Source organism: Sinocyclocheilus rhinocerous, unplaced genomic scaffold (assembly GCF_001515625.1).
Source record: "Sinocyclocheilus rhinocerous isolate Xijiao unplaced genomic scaffold, SAMN03320098_v1.1 scaffold50, whole genome shotgun sequence".
Lineage (NCBI taxonomy): Eukaryota > Metazoa > Chordata > Actinopteri > Cypriniformes > Cyprinidae > Sinocyclocheilus > Sinocyclocheilus rhinocerous.
The window spans coordinates 1,236,638-1,255,640 of record NW_015641057.1 but is presented as its reverse complement, the minus strand read 5'-3'; the positions used below and the strand labels follow the sequence as shown (position 1 = coordinate 1,255,640).

Below are 19,003 nucleotides of genomic sequence, written 5' to 3'. Positions count from 1 at the left end.
GCTAGAATAATCGATTCTTGGGATTTAAGAATCAATATCGTTCCATAAAAATGAGAATCGATTAATATCGAGATATTTATATTTTTTTACCCAGCCCTAGTCCAGATGTCTCAGATGTGAAGGACTCATCTGCTGAAGGACTGACTGGACTGTCCTGATCTTGAGGCTGGACGTCCTGCATTTGCTGCTCCTCGGCAGTGAGGGGTCTTCAGGAGCACTGGAAGGAGACTCCTGATGATCTTTGTCCTCTACAGAAGACGTCCTGCAGAAAAGTCTGATCTAAAGACAGCAATATCAACCAAAATCTGGGTTTTAATCAAATAATATCTATAATATATTGCATACTCATATTAATTCTTAATTCAGGAATTACGTTTGGTTACTTGAATCTTGATATATTCTGAAATATAACATTTATCACATGTAGTGGAAAAACGTATTTATTTGCATTTGTGTAATGTGATGGTGATGTGTGTCAATGATTAATAGACTTTTTGATGTTCATGTTGATGTATCATCAGTACAGCTCCTGGATGGAGACACACCAGTGTCCTGCTCCTCCTCACTCTGCTCACTCTGAGCTTTGGTGGATTTGTGGGGAGAGAAACAACAGAAGAAAGAAGCAAACCTCCGAAACCTGCTCTTTTTCTGCCTCTTCTTCTTGGTCTTGTCTCCTCTCCTCCTCGCCGATAGTCACAGGCGTCTCTTCAGGAGAGGATGGAGCTCGTGTGGTCGGTGGGTGTCAGTGTTGTCCCTCCGCTTTCTCTCCACGAGATAGTCGCTGTCCCATAATCAGCACGATAAAACGCTATCAACAACTGTAAACTCACGGTAAACACTGTTTATAACACACTCTTTACTCGCCGCGAAGTGAGCAGCTGAGTCTCGCGCTTTATATATTCCCGCGGCACCTTCTGAATTCCTCTGTGATATATCAGCGCTCAAACAGAATTTCTGTGTTAAAATGTTTTTATTCGAGTTTTAGCAGAGGATCTTTTGTAGCTACACTTAAAAAAAAAATGCAAACATATAAGATGTGCATTAGGCCTACAACAAAAATGCATGAAACGAGAGACCAGGAGATTAAAACAGACATTAAAACAATGTCTAATGATGAATGATGTTTTGTGTGTAAAATATTTAGGGATTAAATGGTAGCCTATCATAACAAATAACACGGTACATTTATTTTACAACATATTGTGTCATATATTTTTTCCAACTGTTTTATTTATTCAAATGTAGCCTATAATATATTATTGTTTACTTATATTATAATTTTTTATTATCATTATGTAATGTATGGGACCAATTTATGGGACCATCGTAATTTCGCAAATTGGCACTCATCGTTCATTCTCACATTTTATTGCGAACGCCGTAATAGATTTAATTTAATTTTGCTGGGCAAATACAGCCCCATTATCTTAAATTTGAGGGTATTTTGTTCATTTTGGTGGAATTTTTGATACAACCCCCCGTTAATATCCGGCCCTGATACATTCAGTGGCACATGATGCTCAGAAACACGTTTACCACAAACTGACTGCATTAAAAAAAAAAATTAACGATTTATAAAACGTATAAAAGCTTATAAATACATTTCTTTCTTTCTTTCTTTCTTTTTTTAACAACACCGGATGTGCCACTAAACATAGCGGCACACCAGTGGCTTAATACCGCCTCTCAAAATAAAATAAAATATGGAATAATAAAGTAAAATAAACAATATTTCACTAATGCCATTTAGTTGCGGGATAAAAAGACACATATAAATCGCTCGTGTCTTCCACGCAGCAGGTTGAGGGACACCACGTGACCAGTGGGCTCTCTTAAAAGCGCAAGTGCTGGAAAGATCCTGTAATCACTTACCAACCGACCGAAGCATCCTGGTGAATTCATTACTGTGAATATGTATACCTTCGACTAATCTGAATACTTAATCAACGGAATGTTGCATTGTTTTTAATGCAGTTTAACGTTACTTAACGAGACGGCCACGGACAGCGGGACAATGTATGTGTGACTTGGGTTAGGGTTACTTTTGGGGGTTTAAAAGCGTAAGGAATGGTAAATGAATAAATAAAAACAATAACTAAAAAACTTTACAAATATATAACTCCTTGCTTTAGTCGGCATCTTTGCCTAAAGACAATTTTATCATATTAAATAAATAGAATAAACCACACAGACAATTATTAGTCTACCTCAAAACAGTGTGTTATCAGGCATTTGTAAAACATTAATTTACTTGTATGACACAAGTTGTTTCATAAAGTCTGACAGATTGGGAAAGGAGATTAGCAGCAGCAGGCTTATGGCACAGATCTCTTCATTTGGCATGAAGCCCGACTGTTTCAATTTCAATATAAGAGGTATATTTGCACCACTGACATAAAACTATATTAATCATGAACATAAATATTTGTCTGTCTTTAGCTGATTAGGATGGAGGTGACATTGCGCATACTGTATTTCTCATGCCGCACAGGTGAGTTTATGTTTAGATGTGATGCAGCAGTCTGAGAATATCTGATGTTGTATTTATTGCTCGTACTGAAGCAAAATTGTTTTATTTCATTAAGGCACTTTCGCAGCCAGACTTGGACCTGCCCGTCCCTTCAGCCGTACCATCCACAGGGGAGGCTACAGTAAGATCATACACAAATAGACCTGCATTCTCACACCCTACACAATGTCCTACAATGTCCTTCTCTCTGACTCTCTATAGAAAATGTGAATGCTGAGGAGTTGCCTATGGACATGAAGTCCATCACAGACCGCGCAGCACAAACACTGCTGTGGACCGAACTGTTCAGAGGTGTCTGCTTGTTTACATCTTTTTCTGCCTGTATTTATGGTACTTTTTTTTGCATTTGGACCAACATGCTGAGGCTTTGCAATATATAAATTTGTGTTGTTCGAATACATAATAATGATCATAATAAATTGTTGTTGTTGTTCTTATTATTATCCTCATTATAAAAATAATAATATTATTATTCATGTCAAAACCTGCCATACAGAGACAGAATATAATAATAATAATAATTATTATTATTATTATTATTCTGTGATCATACTTATTCTTATTTTATTATGTAATTATATTATTAATTTTATTATTATTATTATGTTATGTTCTGTGTCTTTTGCATGTTTGGATATTATTAATAATAATAATAATAATAAATATTATATTGTTTTTCTATTATTATTATTATATTATGTATCTGTTGCAGGTTTAGCCATGAATAATAATAATTATTATAAACTAATGATATTCAGATAATAATAATACAAACAAAAAATAACAACACTAATTTATTATTATTATTATTATTATTATATTCTTCGTCTGTATTGCAGGTTTGGGCATGACCATGAGTTATTTGTTTAGAGAACCAGCTACTATTAATTATCCATTTGAGAAAGGCCCTCTCTCTCCCCGTTTCCGTGGTGAACATGCACTGCGCAGGTATCCAAACGGAGAGGAGCGCTGTATTGCATGCAAACAGTGTGAGGCTGTGTGTCCTGCTCAGGTACATATATATATATATATATAACAGTGTTATTTTATTATCAATGAGATACTATTATAGTTTTTATTTTTAACATTTAAAATTTTGTTGTTTTGAATTCTTGTTTTTTTTATGTCTATAGAATATTTATTTCAGTTTCAGTTTGAGTTATTTTAATACATCAGTTCAAACTAAATGAAAATAAGAAGTGTATTCTTGGCAACTACTCTAGCTGAAATAAAATGATTTATTTTAAGTTTTTAGCTTCATATTTTATTTTATTTCAGTTAAAGTCTATTTGATCTCAAGTAACAAACGTTTTTTATGGTTTCCGTTTTAGTTAGTTTAGTGATTAGCTCTGCAGGATGTGTGTCAGCAGTGCTTTTGTCTCCTGCAGGCCATCACTATAGAAGCAGAGACCCGTGCAGATGGCAGCAGAAGAACAACCCGTTGTGACATTGACATGACCAAATGCATCTACTGTGGATTCTGCCAGGAGGCCTGTCCTGTGGATGCAATCGTAGAGGTATACACACATGCATTACACTGAGACATAAGATACAAATAGTTGTACTACATATAGATTCAGTAGATATAGCTGATGTGACACATCACAGAGAAGACATTTAGTCCAAAACAGCTGAAGTTATACACTGGTTCCACTGATAATCTAATCATTTCCCCCTCTCTCTGTGCCAGGGCCCTAATTTTGAATATGCCACTGAGACTCATGAAGAGCTGCTGTATAATAAGGAGAAACTGTTGAATAATGGAGATCGATGGGAGGCTGAGATTGCTGCTAACATTCAGGCAGATTACCTGTACAGATGAACCATGAAAGCTCAGACAACATCCTGATAACAGCAAAAAACAACAGCAAATCAATAGAAAACATCATTTCAGAAGCTGCCTGGATCATATAGTGAAACTGGCACTTTGCTGTCTAAACGCACAAAGCAAGCGCGACACACAATGTAATGTGCAATGAATGTTTATATATCTGTATTACATAAAACATTCAAACATAGCAGGTTATACTCAGGGGCACATATTACGCACAATTATATATGAAAAATTCACAGCGAATTCACATATGTATTTCTTCTCTGATAAAGTGATTTAATGACAAAATAAATTATGGTGTACTTCTTTAATGTGATGTTAATAAATGTTGATAATTTAACTGTTTAGATTACAAATATTATTATTGTTGGCTATGTTTACTTAGGCCTATATCGTATTCAGCCTACATTATTGTATAAATGTGAAATATATATTGTACATCCAATAATATTTTTAACATTTTATGTATATATTATATGAAATTGTTAATTATATATTATTTCATGTAGTCGAATATAATAATATGAACACAGAAATCTGTTATTTAAAGCAGTGCATTCAAACATAATAGGTTATTCCCAGAGCACATATTATGCACAGTTGTATGTGAATATTAGAATTAGCATATTTGTTTATTCTCTGAGAAAGTGACTTAATGATATAAATAAAACTATTAACAAATTATGGTGTATTTCTTGTCTTATAATGATAATAATTAACTGTAATGATAACTCACATTGTATATTCCATAATATATTGTATTATACATAAGAGCACCTTCTGTATTTCATATTTTATTCTATTTCTAGAACTTATTCCAGTTCTCAGGCTACAGTCCACCATATGTAGCCTACTTGTATCTTTTGTCTCACAGTTCCTGTTTGTTCCCAAAACAATAGTGCATTACAGAAATTAAATATTTATTAAGCACAATTATGTGTGAGTGTCATATATTTGTTTACCCAGTGATTGAGGTGTATTAAATCAATCATCATAGTGTATTAAACATTAGGCTACATTACATCAAGGTTTCCCAAACTGGGTTTGTGAAGAAACTGCAGGGGGTTTATGAGTTCAATGAAAATCTAATAATTAATTAATTCATAAAAATGTTAAATTAAAATAAATAATTCTAAAATGAATCAAAATCAAAAATTAATATTTTATTTGTTTACCTGCATGCATATGACTATAATCAGTGTCAGAGAACCATGAACATGCAAATGTGATACTTCATTATTAAAATATTTATTTTAAAATCTCAGGGGGACTTCAAATAAAAATACTGTATATTAGGTGAAAGAGGATCAGATGCCAAAAAAGTTGGTGAATTTGTGCATTTTAATGTTTTGAACAACAAAGTAATACATGGCAAAATAATCACCAATTATATAAAATAATGATAATTCAAATAAAAATGAATGTGTTCATCAGTAGCAGGGGGACTTCAAATAAAAATACTGTATATTAGGTGAAAGAGGATCAGATGCCAAAAAAGTTGGTGAATTTGTGCATTTTAATGTTTTGAACAACAAAGTAATACATGACAAAATAATCGACTGAGTGATAATTCAAATAAAAATGAATGTGTTCATCAGTAGTTGATGCAATGTTGAAACACTTCTTAAACCTGTAATGATTTTTTGTAAATCCAGTGGTCAAATGCAATGTAGCCACTAATGACTGATCTGTGTGAATGTCCACTAAACTGGAAGACTTTCTAAGTGTATATAAGCAGTAGTCTATTTTAGAAAGGAAAGCTTAAAAGATGAAAAAGAGGAATTTGGGATAAATTATGAATAAATTATTGCAGTTGTGTAAATAATATGTAATCATGTAATCAATAAAAAAAAGTAGGCTAACAGTAGTCTGATTACGAGTAGGCCTATTTTATAGTCTATTTTAGAAAGGAAAGCTTAAAAGATGAAAAAGAGGAATTTGGGATAAATTATGAATAAATTATTGCAGTTGTGTAATCATGTAATCAATAAAAAAAAGTAGGCTAACAGTAGTCTGATTACGAGTAGGCCTATTTTAAAAATATGAGTACTTAATTTTTGGATTCTGATTACGCAATCCACATGTAGCCTACATAATATGCACGTAATCAGTTACTGTCCAGCTCGGACAGTGAGCATTGGAGTTGATCGCGCGCTGTGACGCCAGAGGGCGCGATCGTCGCGCGGCGCCGCTGCGTCACGTGGTTGGGCGGAAGCGTTTATGTGAGCCATGCTGAATCCCGCGCGGACGCAGCCATTTGCTCTCTTCCTCGATCGCTTCAGCACCGGTGAGTACGGGACGCCGCCAATCCGCGCGCCGCGAGCGCCTTTCACAAAGACGCCCTGTTTTCCGCCGAACACGAAACACGCCCGAAAGCCCTTGTTAATTACTGAAGTTGTCTTAAGTCGCTCGGATCGCTTTTAATCGCCGCTGATGTGGAGTTATGAGTGTTTGATCACGGCTCGTCTCTGTCGCAGCGCGCGATGCTGGCGGGAACAACGCTCGCTTTGTTCGCCTCTTTGACAATTTCACTCGTTTACCTTCGTTTAAATGCGTCATGTATTGATTTCCGCGTTGATGGCCTGTTTGAGGCCTTTATAAGCGGCTCCAGAAGCAGCGGCCTCGTGTGTTGGCGCGCATCCTTTTATTTAGACGCGGGAGTTGTTCGTTGCTGAACACAGTCGTTTGTTTTGAGTTTCATATGCTGTTTGACTTTTAATATGAGTGAGAAAGTCGTATTGTTGTGGAGTTTTGTGTAATTGTGGTTGTATTTTGTGACTGGTGCGGCCTTGTGTGTGCTGTGACTAACCGTGTCCCGCCATCTCTCCCGCAGAGTGACTGCAGCACAAAGACCAACACAGCAATGGCAGAGAACGAGCCACAAGTTCAGTTCAAGGTAACCAAACTAAAACCTTTAAAGTGACGACAGGCTGGAGTAACGAATTAAAGAGTCTGTTTACTTGTTAGCGCTAAGAATTGCTAAACGGTTTGGAAGTGAATTAGCAGATTTGTACGCGATAACCAACGCTAAGATAAGAGACTGAGAATATATAAGGAGAATTTGTTTTTCGTGTAATTTCAGTTCTGCTGTGTAATTTACTGTGTTTTACACATTTAAGTAGTGCGTCGTCACAAATTACATACTTTCTCTCTCTAAAAAACTTGCTGTTTTTGTTTCTGCTAATAATGTGACTGAAAATTACGCCTGCCCAAGTCACAATTTTATTGATTTTACTGTAAGGCAATTATGGTGCTGAGAGGAATTATAAACCAAATACATACATATAAATAAAACAACCATTTAATACTTTTGAAACCTAATATTTTCTAATGAATCAGGTGCTCATTCAAGATGGGGCTGTTAACACGAATGTCCCCACTGACATAATTACATGTAATATGAAAATTATATATGCAACAGAGTATTGATAATTCACAGCCTCAACCCGTGTTTTTTTTTTAAACAAATATTGTTCTTTATAGAAGACTAATCCAATAAAACAAGCAAAAACTATGCTGTGCATGATTAAGACTGCATGATAAGGAGATTATGCAAAATAAGACCGTAATTATCACAGAAATATCCATGGAAAACCTGCTATTGGCACAGTTTTTCCAGTTATCTGCCAGTTATTCGCAATCATGTGTGTATATATATATATATATATCACACCTCTAAAATGATATTACATTTATAACAAACCCAGTTATAATATAATTGTGTTCATGTGACTGTTCACACCAGCCATTTAATAATGTTTACATGAAATCAAGACGGTGGAAATTAATTTATCATCCAACTTTGCATAAAATATATCAACCCTTCAAATTTGTAAACAAATTCTGATCATGAATAACACATGGGATTATATGGGTTACCTTATGGCCTCAATTTATATATTTGTTCAGGATTTAAGTACCAGTATTCTGTGTAGTTTTACAATGAGTCTCACAAAAGAGCATTTAATTATTCAAGCCGTAAATTCTTATTTGAAATGGATACAGTGTAGTATTTCCTTACTGCTTTGGCTTTGTGACATTAACTACTGTAAAACCGGTTGTTTGGGAACAATGTTGGTCACTCATGCAAACTGTTTCTCGTCCACAGCTGGTTCTGGTAGGAGATGGAGGTACGGGGAAAACCACCTTTGTGAAGAGACACTTGACTGGGGAGTTTGAAAAGAAATATGTTGGTAAGTTTTGCATCACATGGCATCTCGACGCAACTCTTCTGGAGGAATGTGTGGCTTTGGTGCGACAGAGTCACCGCAATGGGCGGCTTTTAAATTTCTCTCTGTCCTCTTAGCCACGCTTGGAGTTGAGGTACATCCCCTGGTCTTCCACACTAACAGAGGAGCCATCAAATATAATGTATGGGACACAGCCGGACAAGAGAAGTTCGGAGGCCTGAGAGATGGATATTATATCCAGGGTATGCAGCTTTTATCATATATACACTATACACCTTTACTGTCCAGCAGTGGTTTAACATGTGCATCTGTCTCATTACAGCTCAGTGTGCAATCATCATGTTTGATGTAACTTCTCGAGTGACCTATAAAAATGTGCCCAACTGGCATCGTGACTTGGTGCGTGTGTGCGAGAACATTCCCATAGTGCTGTGCGGTAACAAAGTGGACATCAAGGACACATACGAGGAATTTGTTTTAGTGACAGAAGCTCCACAGTGCAACAGAATGACACGGATAATAAAAAGAATAATATGCAAAAACACAACATGAATGTATGGTACAATATGGAAATTATCTGTGACTACTTCCAATTCAATGCAACTTCAAGTTATCAGCTTGTAGACAATAAGTGCATTAGTAAAGACTGAATGTCAGGCTGATATTGACTGTAAATGTAAGGATAAATCGACGTATCCTTCTCTCTCTTCCTCAGTACTATGACATCTCTGCCAAGAGTAATTATAACTTTGAGAAGCCCTTCTTGTGGCTCGCACGGAAGCTGATCGGCGACCCTAATCTGGAGTTTGTCGAGATGCCTGCCCTTGCACCACCTGAAATTGCTATGGATCCATCACTTGCTGCACAGTATGAGCACGACTTGAAAGTAAGTGCATCATGGAGAATATACCTGCTGCTGCTCCCAAATGTGTTCCCGTTTAATCCGTGCTGATCTGTAATTGTCATTTCTCTTCTAGGTGGCATCAGAAACAGCTCTCCCAGATGAAGATGACGACCTTTAACCTGTTAGCGTCTGACCTCCTTATGGTAAATGTCACTGGGATTTCCTGGTGACGGTTCCTCCCCCTGCCCCTTTTACTGTAAAACCCCAGCGCAGAATATTTTTATTTTTCAGTTTTTGGTTTGTTTTGTGTTTTGAATTGGAGTCAATCGTGTGGTTCATTTCTTTGTAGACATGCTAACTGTTGCCACCAGACACGCACATGCAGACATGCCTACACTGACACACACTCACTCACTCAGAGGTGTGAGAGCAGGTCGAGTGTCCCAGTGCTTACTTCTCTATGTAAGGCTCTAAGCACTTGGAATAAAAACATTCTCAATATAATAATCCTTGCTTGGTCTTTTTTTGAGCAAAATAACTGTCAGAGTGAACATTTTAAATTGTGGTGGGCTGCTTGTGAAACAGGACTGATAATTTCCCTTTTTCCATTCAGTTGTTTACATGTAAAGCATTTTTCTGAAAGTTTCTTTTGCATTTGCTCAGACAAAGAAGCATAGTATTGCTCTGGTCTAAAATGTGAAGTTGCTAGTCATTGATTGTGATATTTAAATACTGTGGGTATTTTTGTTGTGCAAATTGCTGTCGAGTCTAACAACAATCCATGGCGTCCATGAGAATAGAACAGCATGTACCTAGTTTAAGGTATGATGTGGTATTATATAAATATGGGTGAGGTGTCTTGCGTAAACTGACTCAGGTGTTCAGTGCAAGGCAAAATCTCATTGTTCATACTGAGGAGTCAAACCGTTTTACTTGTTTTTTTTTTTATGTACATGTTTGAAGAGTTACTAGTATGTAAAATGATGCTATGCCAGTAAACATGAAATGGGCACCAAGTATTGGAAAAGTTAGTAAAAGTCACTTTTTAAAAATAGTCTATTAAATGGTATACTAAATTTGATAAAAAGGTTCTTAACATTGTGAAAATGTAATAAATATTAAATTAAGCATCAGTCAATTAGACAAGAAAACAATAGGCAACAGCACATGGGGAAAAATTATTACAAATATTTTTGTAAAATTAATACATTTAAATTTTTGCATGGCATTTACTAATGTTAAAATAATATCAGCTATGGACGTGTAATGTTGGGCATTAGTATATATGTGTGTTCTGGTTATTCTGTATTTGGCACATGCAAATATTGTCACATTCTATACTTGCATAATAATAACGTTAAAATTATGAAGTTGAGTTTAAGTGGCTGCACAGTTAATAAGTCCTCGGAGATGCCACAGGCCGAAATCCATCTAGACATGTTTAAAAAATATTTAAATTATCACATTATAAGGGAAAATACGATGTATTTTTAAGTGATTTAAATTATCGTGGAATTTGTGTATCCCATGATGAACATTCAACATGGAGCCAAGACTTCAGTATCAGTTATAAAAACTGTTATAAGCAATTTTATATTTATGCATTATATTTACGTTAATGATTTTTATTTAAAAATAGTATAATATCAAAAGCTGCCTTCATCTCTATTGGCTGACTTTACAAAATGTGACCATAGTTTCTTGTCAAAATACAGTAGTCCAATAATCAGTTACTACTCTAAAGTAATATGAGGTTCTCCTTCAAACAATGTAAGAAGTCTGTCGTTTTGTTTTTGATGACTGGTGTAATAAAACAATCAGTAACTGTACTTTTTCGTAATAATGACGCAGCGCAGTTCCTTCGTACTGCGCCATAATACAATGGTACCAGCAGAGGGCAGAAGATAGTCATTTATCTCACTCGTGAGAGCTACGGGTTCACAAACTTTCAGAAGGAAGGGTTTAGTGATCACAGACAGCCATGATGATGGGTTTGACTGCGCTGCCTGGTGTAATAAAACAATCAGTAACTGTACTTTTTCGTAATAATGACGCAGCGCAGTTCCTTCGTACTGCGCCATAATACAATGGTACCAGCAGAGGGCAGAAGATAGTCATTTATCTCACTCATGTGAGAGCTACGGGTTCACAAACTTTCAGAAGGAAGGGTTTAGTGATCACAGACAGTCATGATGATGGGTTTGACTGCGCTGCCTTATCCGCTTAGTGTTGACAGAGCAGAGAGGGTTAATGAATGTCAGCTCTCGTGCTTCATGTGTGGTGAAGTGGCCTATACTCATTGATCTTTAACTCCGTCCGCTGTAAGTGTGTGAGAGAAAAAAATTATATTGTGTTTTTTTTTAAGACAAGAATAATTAGTAGAAACTAAAGAAAATGTGTTAGTATAATGAATACCTACCATAAATATTAGTTAGTAATGCAATAGTTTCTGTTATTTAAATGATTATTAGCTATTACGGGCAAATTGGGTATAAAAAATATATTTATTTATTTTACATTTACAGTAAATGGTCAATGAAAAGCAGTGTCAACTTTCTGGAAATGCAATACGTATTCAATGAAACTTCTAAATGAATCAGACAAAGAAATGTATTAAAACAGAATTGGCAACAATGCACAAAATATGTGAGAAAGTTGTTATGTAGGCTAATTAAAATTAGTTCATTACAAATATTTTCATTAAAATAAGGTTTAAATATTTATTTTAATATATACATTTAATAATTATGGCATTTTTTTATTATAATAGTTAGATATAGCCAATAAAGTTTCATTTAAACTGAAAAAAAAAATCATAAAATTAACTTAAACTCCTTTTTTCAAATTCAAATTATTTAAAAAAAAAATATCTTTAATTTCCCTATTGTGCGGGAATTACAGATGTTTGATATATTTATAGCCTAATCACTTCCTGGCAACAATGCACAAAATATATGAGAAAATTGTTATGTAGGCTAATTAAAATTAGTTCATTACAAATATTTTCATTAAAATAAGGTTTAAATATTTATTTTAATATATACATTTAATAATTATGGCATTTTTTTTATTATAATAGTTAGATATAGCCAAGAAAGTTTCATTTAAACTGAAAAAAAAAAATCATAAAATTAACTTAAACTCCTTTTTTCAAATTCAAATTATTATTTTTTAAAAATATCTTTAATTTCCCTATTGTGCGGGAATTACAGATATTTGATATATTTATAGCCTAATCACTTCCTTCTCGTGCTAGGTTGATTTTATATTATTTTAAAACATCTAACAGCTATCACAAATGGAATCGGTGCCATTTGATTTTCAAAAAGGCCATGCATGAAATGTCCCAATGGATTCAGTAAAACTGAAACGGTTTATAGTCAATATATCGGAATATCTATTTGATCAGTAAAACTTGACCAGACCACCGGTCTTTAGTATGTGATGCATTGCTATCAGCAAATAGCACATTTGCTTGAAAATAAAAATAAAAATGGCACATTGAAACAGTTTCAGGGAATAAATATGGATTGTTTATATTATTTTAAAACATCTAACAGCTATCACAAATGGAATCGGTGCCATTTGATTTTCAAAAAGGCCATGCATGAAATGTCCCAATGGTTTCAGTAAAACTGAAACGGTTTATAGTCAATATCGGAATATCTATTTGATCAGTAAAACTTGACCAGACCACCGGTCTTTAGTATGTGATGCATTGCTATCAGCAAATAGCACATTTACTTGAAAATAAATAAAAAAAATGGCACATTGAAACAGTTTCAGGGAATAAATATGGATTTGAGTGCACACACCTAGGTGAGAGAGAGAGAGAGAGAGAGAAAGAGCGAGAGAGAGAGAGCTCTTTCAGACCGATTATAACGAGAAAAGAGGGAGAGGGAGGAAAACAGATTAAGCAGACTGAACACAACTGTTGTTTTAATCCTCTGAGCGGATAGATTTAGAGGAAAAAACTCCTGGTTTGGAGAAGAGCAGCCATATTGCATGGAGCTGGTGCCATAACAAGACACAGCGGAGCAGGAATACGAGGACTTCAGGAGCGGACGCTACTTTTGACTCTGACTCGCTCCTATTTATTATTTATTTATTTTATTTTTAGACAGTGTTAACCAATAGATTGAAAGATGAAGGACCGACTGGAGCAACTAAAGGCGGTAAGTGTCTGCTTCTATTTCTTGTTCAGTAAACGCGACGGAGGCGAGCTCTTATTCACACAAGTGTATGGGAATGACATTATATACGCAATGGAGTTCAACTCAAACCTCCTCTTCAGATTCAGTGCTGTTAGACTGTGATGATAGTATGAAGAAGGAACATTTAGTAACGTTTTGTACTTTTTGTGGCTGTTGATCCAAAGAGAAATTATCTAAAAGTTAAAAAGCGTCTAAAATGGAGTCTGTGTGGATGAGTGTCCAACAAGTGCTCACTGAAGGCAGCATAAGTTATATTAGATGTGGTGTAAGGAGTGAATAGAGGAGAGTAGACACTGCTGGACAGCTGATGTGGTCACTTGACTCATGGAGGGGGTCACGGGCCTCTGGAGAGATGGGGATGATCTTAAAATGCTTATTGAAAAATAAACAAATAACAATAGACAGAGTTTGCCATCCATTCCGTTGCCACACTAACCAAAAATAAAATGTACAAAATAAATAAATAAAAATAAATTAAATTAAATAAATAAACCAACCATAGTTTTGTTTTTCTGCTTTTTGGGCATTTACCATGATGTTCGGACATGTTTTTTTGTTGTTGTTGTTGATGTTGTTGTTGTTGCACAAATTTCATGTTTTTTTTTATGTATATGCCCCATAGTACTAACATTTTATTTATATGTACCATGTTTTTCAGACATATAATCCTGTACTACCATGTTTTATGTAGAGTATAATGTACCATGGTACTACTATGGTACTATGTTCTTTGTTTTTCAGATATATGCCCTAATGCTACCATGTTTTTGTATACCATGCTACTAGGCAAAACTACCATGGTTTTTGGCCATGTATCATGATGGTATTGGCAAGGTTTTTTTTTTTTTTGACTTATAACCCAATAACCTACTACCACATTTGGGGCATGTATCATAGTGCTGCATATTTTTTTTTATATGTAACATGTTTTCAAGCATAAAACCCAAAATTAGCACATTTGTGGGCATGTATGATGGTAATACCATGTTTTTTTGATTATGTACCATGTTTTTCAGACATATAACACTATACTACCATTTTTTTTTATTATGTACCATGTTTTTTAGATTATAACCCAATGCTACATGTATCATTATGGTACTACCATGGTTTTTGATATATACAGTGTTTTTAGACATGTAACTCAATACTACCTTGGCATTTGGGCATGCTTTTAACCTGCACACTGAATCCTGTCTTGGTGTGTCATATTTTCAGACATGTACCATGTTACTACCATGTTTTTTCTGGGCATATATAATTTTTTTTAGACATGATCCATGAAACAACAAAGCTTTTTCGGCATGTATTATGGCAGTATGATGGTATTTTTTTCAGGCAAATTGAAGTGTGCACTAAATTTTGTGATGCATGAATATGGTATATCAAAGTGCTATGGTATTACCGCCTGATGACATTACTGTAGAGTGTATGATATGATACTAGAGTACTGTTGGCAGGGATTGGTAGGGCTGAGTTTATTCGGATGTTTTGGAGAGGGTGTCAGATCTTATGGGCAGGGTCAGAGGTGAGGATTTGTTTCTGTGGCGACTCTGCCTCAGTCAAATATTTCCTTTGTTGACTTTGTTACCTGAAGCTGCCGAGCAGGCAAGAGGAACTTGTGCATGTGTGTTTATGGCCGAACCTTATTTACATTAGTCATAGTTGTGTTTCCGTGCTGTTTTGCATACAGAAAATCTCACTCAGGTTTTTTTTTTGTTGTTGTATGGTCCTTTTAGTGGTTTAATCTTTAAACGTTTCTTTGTTAAGGTACGAAAATATCAGATTTTTTTTTTACCAGTTTTATAGTCCACCAGGGCAAAACCTTAAGTCCAGTCACTTTAATAGCACAAGTTGCATGATTTGATCATTCAGCAGGCCTGGAAGAGTTACTCCATAAAACTTAATACTAATTACACAGTAAAGTGCTTTTTGTAGGTTTAGGTGTTTGTTCAAATCTTTAACCTTAACTATGAGTAATAGTATTAGCGATACTTGTCTTAGCAAACAGCACTAAAATCAGTTGCTTGGGGGCATGTCTGCGTGTGACCCTCTGTGCTGTAGGAAATCCTGCTGAGAGTAAAAGATCTTCCGCTCTAACCTCCCAATACCTGGGTTTTTCTGTCTGTGTCTGCCTGTAATGTTTAACTTGGTGTGGCCGCACTGTTCTCCTCTTCTTTGTGTGTATATAAGAGTGTTATAGGCTCAGTATACACACACACACACACACTGGTGCTCTTCTTGGAGCACTAAAGGAACTGTGGGACATTAAACAGCTGAACACTGTGTGAGAGTGAATTTGTTTTTGTGTCCTTCCGGGATCTCCAATAGCCCTACTTCTGTAAGGTTAGCAGGATGATGAGTGAAAAACACACTGTATCGCACACATTATAGACTTTACTCTTAAGGCACACTGTTAACTTGAACTCACTATACTTTAATCTAGTAAGACGCTATCTCTCTCTCTCTCTCTCTCTCTCTCTCTCTCATTTTCCCTCAGCAGGAAGTCTCTTGTAGACTTATCTCTTTACCTCAGTTCACAGCTTTTCCAGCACTCTGCATTCGTGTGTGTGTGTAAGTGAGTGTCTTTGACCTTCACAAAAACCCGTTGGTTTGGCAACACATTGTTGATACTACAAATAAACTTGAAAAGAGAGCTGATGTCTTTGTCAGCAGGATGGGTAAAATTACATTTTGTCACAGGAACAGTTCAGCTGAAATTCTTTAGTACAATCTCAGTAAGTGCTTGTTTTCATAATATTTCATTATGTTAGACCTTAGTTGATAGTCTTTTACAAAAATGTACTATGTTAAGTAACCAGCTGCCACCAAATTAGTCCTACACCTGACATGCATGGAAAAAATACATTAAAAATATTTATTTAATTATATCAAAACAAGGGAATGAATTAGGCTATTGATTTGTGGCCATAATTTAACTAAAACGTGGGAACTAATTCATAAAACGAGGGAACTAATTCTTAATTTGTGGCTGTATTTTAACTAAAACAATGGAACTAATTAATAAAACGATGAAACAAATTCATAATTTGTGGCCACAATAAATATACATTTGTCCTACGGGCTCTGTAGATATAGAAAAATTATTGCTTGGGTCAGAGATTCATACGTCACCCTGCAACATTCATGTTATCAGCATGAATAATACAATTAATTTAATGTTATTGCCAATAGTAAAGGGCTCATGAAATGCATTTGTAAAATTATTTCATAATGTTTCCTGAGGTGTGTTTATAATCTTAGTTTCTTTTTTCATCAAAAACAGTCACATTTAGATATTAATGGTAATTTTCTACCCTGATTTCATTGCATGCTTGCTGTGAGACGCCAATCTAAACGGCCGCTGCTATGATTGGCTAACATCTTTGCATATGAAATGAACATTACATGTGGAGCTCTCTAGAAAACATTTACTGTGTTTTTCTGCAACAGCCGCAAAGATTAACTGATTGTGAGAAGTGTTGATTACAGCATTATATTTAGAACGACTCCTGTTGCATCAATGTAGCCGAACACAGTCTACTGACACACAAATATCACAATGATCTCCTTATTGCAACACAATTTCTCCAGTCTCATGCATAGGTTCATCATAACTAACACAGTGAGAACTCAATGTAAATAACAGACTGGTTGAGCAGTGTAAACTGTGTCATTGATCATGATGGCAGTCTTTGTGAAAATGCAGAAATCAGATGATCTTGAATTGTAACTATAATCATTTACAGTTACTGAGAGAAAAATGTGTAATTAAATTAGTCACTTATGAAAATGTTAACGATTACAAAGGGGATACATCTGAATTTTTTCACACACACTCATACAGATTTAATTGACTTCTTTCATAAATTGCAGTGACTGCTCTAAAATATGAGACACCAATATTTCAGGAGTTTAGTACACAGAATAGGACGTGTTTATTCAATAACTGTTTTATTTCCTATTTGGGTTTATGTATATGCTTTATTTTTTAAGATTAACTATTTCTTCCAAGCCGGCGCGTTTCCATTACAGATTTGCGCAAAACTTTGGCGATATTTTATAAATGTCGATAAAAAAAAGTATTGCGAAATGACGGCGTTTCCATTAACCAATGTTATGCGACTAAATCGTAACCTTTTGCCTCTCGCGATAAGTCGTGGCAACGGATTTTGGTGGGATTTTGGCTATATTTATTCAAAGGAGGCGTAAGCGTGTATCTTTACAGAAGCAGCACAGAGAGCCGCTTCAGAAACGTGCGTGGCGCGGCTGGAATAAGCACAAGCATTGAGTGGCCGCAATCAGCTTCAGTGACCGTATCAGAGCCACACTGCAACCGCAGACGTGTGCAGTGTAAATTGTCTAAGCATTAATGGTAGGGAAAGCCCCTTATACTGGAGAGCGGCCACGTAAGAAGTGTTTCTTGGAGGTTATAGTACATTGAAGAATGATCATATGACTTTTTACATACGCCATGTGACCTGGAAATGCGGAAAAAACGCTTCCATTGCAATTTTGCGTATTATTCCTTTTTCGCATTGCCTGAAAAACCACCTCATGCGAGCGTAAAAACTTTTTTGCGATATATGGGCGTTTTTGCGAAATTGACGCGTTTCCATTAGGCGTATTTTCAATTTGCGCAATTTGAAGGGTAATGGAAACGCGCCTGTTAGATACCAGTTTCCTGTCATAACTATGCAAAGGTTTAATTTCAAAAACAGCATCATAGCTACTAAACAATTTCTTGTTATGATTTTAAATATTTATTTAACCTCAGAATGATCTCAAAATAAAAAGAGGTTCTAAAGTCTGATTTTGTGGTGGCTGTGCTTTAAAATTAAATTATTATAATCTTAATTCAAGTGATGAAGGATTTTGAAAGTCTGACAGTGATCAGTGTTGATACCGTAAGGTTAACCCTTCCTGGTTTACATGTTTGAAAATGATTAACAGTTGAAAACATTAGAAATTTAGAAAAGTAATCAAATCTAATCAGTTACATTACTTTAATGAAGTAATTGAAATAGTTACACTTGTTACATTTTAAATAGGGTAACTTGTAATCTGTAACCTATTACATTTCCAAAGTAACCTTCCCAACACTGGCCATCTACAAGGTCATTCAAAAGTTTGGGGTCAGAAAGAGTTTATGTTTTTGAAAGAAGTCTCTTATGCTCACCAAGGCTGTGTTTATTTAAAGGGGTCATATGATGCGATTTCAATTTTTCCTTTCTCTTTGAAGTGATACAAGCTTTTGGTGCATAAAGAAGATCTGTAAAGTTGCAAAGACTAAAGTCTCAAATCCAAAGAGATATTCTTTATAAAAGTTAAGAGTCAGCCACGCCTACCTAAAATGGCTCGTTCTAACACGCCCCCACATGTCTACGTCAC

At 35.3% G+C, this 19,003-nt stretch overlaps 3 protein-coding genes across 4 annotated transcripts in view; all 3 read left to right on the top strand.

The window, feature by feature from the left end:
• The first annotated feature begins 1,821 nt into the window (after window positions 1-1,821).
• LOC107754470 (NADH-ubiquinone oxidoreductase subunit 8-like) lies at window positions 1,822-4,392 on the top strand. Of its 2 annotated transcripts, none has more exons than XM_016570928.1 (7): window positions 1,822-1,892; window positions 2,440-2,491; window positions 2,586-2,651; window positions 2,732-2,821; window positions 3,370-3,542; window positions 3,919-4,047; window positions 4,221-4,392. In XM_016570928.1, the coding sequence occupies exons 2-7, from the start codon at window positions 2,449-2,451 to the stop codon at window positions 4,350-4,352; spliced, it is 633 nt and encodes a 210-aa protein (XP_016426414.1). In that variant the 5' UTR covers window positions 1,822-1,892; window positions 2,440-2,448; the 3' UTR covers window positions 4,353-4,392. The 2 variants fall into 2 exon arrangements, with proteins under 2 accessions (XP_016426414.1, XP_016426413.1); XM_016570927.1 differs by lacking the exon at window positions 2,440-2,491 and adding an exon at window positions 2,266-2,375 and having other exon boundaries at window positions 1,881-1,892.
• Window positions 4,393-6,559: 2,167 nt separating this feature from the next.
• LOC107754476 (GTP-binding nuclear protein Ran-like) lies at window positions 6,560-9,798 on the top strand. The gene is made up of 7 exons (XM_016570935.1): window positions 6,560-6,651; window positions 7,198-7,260; window positions 8,473-8,557; window positions 8,671-8,796; window positions 8,877-9,012; window positions 9,209-9,440; window positions 9,532-9,798. The coding sequence occupies exons 2-7, from the start codon at window positions 7,228-7,230 to the stop codon at window positions 9,574-9,576; spliced, it is 657 nt and encodes a 218-aa protein (XP_016426421.1). The 5' UTR covers window positions 6,560-6,651; window positions 7,198-7,227; the 3' UTR covers window positions 9,577-9,798.
• Window positions 9,799-13,225: 3,427 nt separating this feature from the next.
• The window catches only part of LOC107754513 (syntaxin-3-like), a 24,794-nt gene continuing 19,016 nt past the window's right edge, over window positions 13,226-19,003 (top strand). Inside the window, exon 1 of the mRNA XM_016570989.1 lies at window positions 13,226-13,573. Within this exon, the coding sequence (XP_016426475.1) occupies window positions 13,544-13,573 (30 nt within the window). The 5' untranslated portion in view covers window positions 13,226-13,543. The remainder of the gene's footprint in view (window positions 13,574-19,003) is intronic.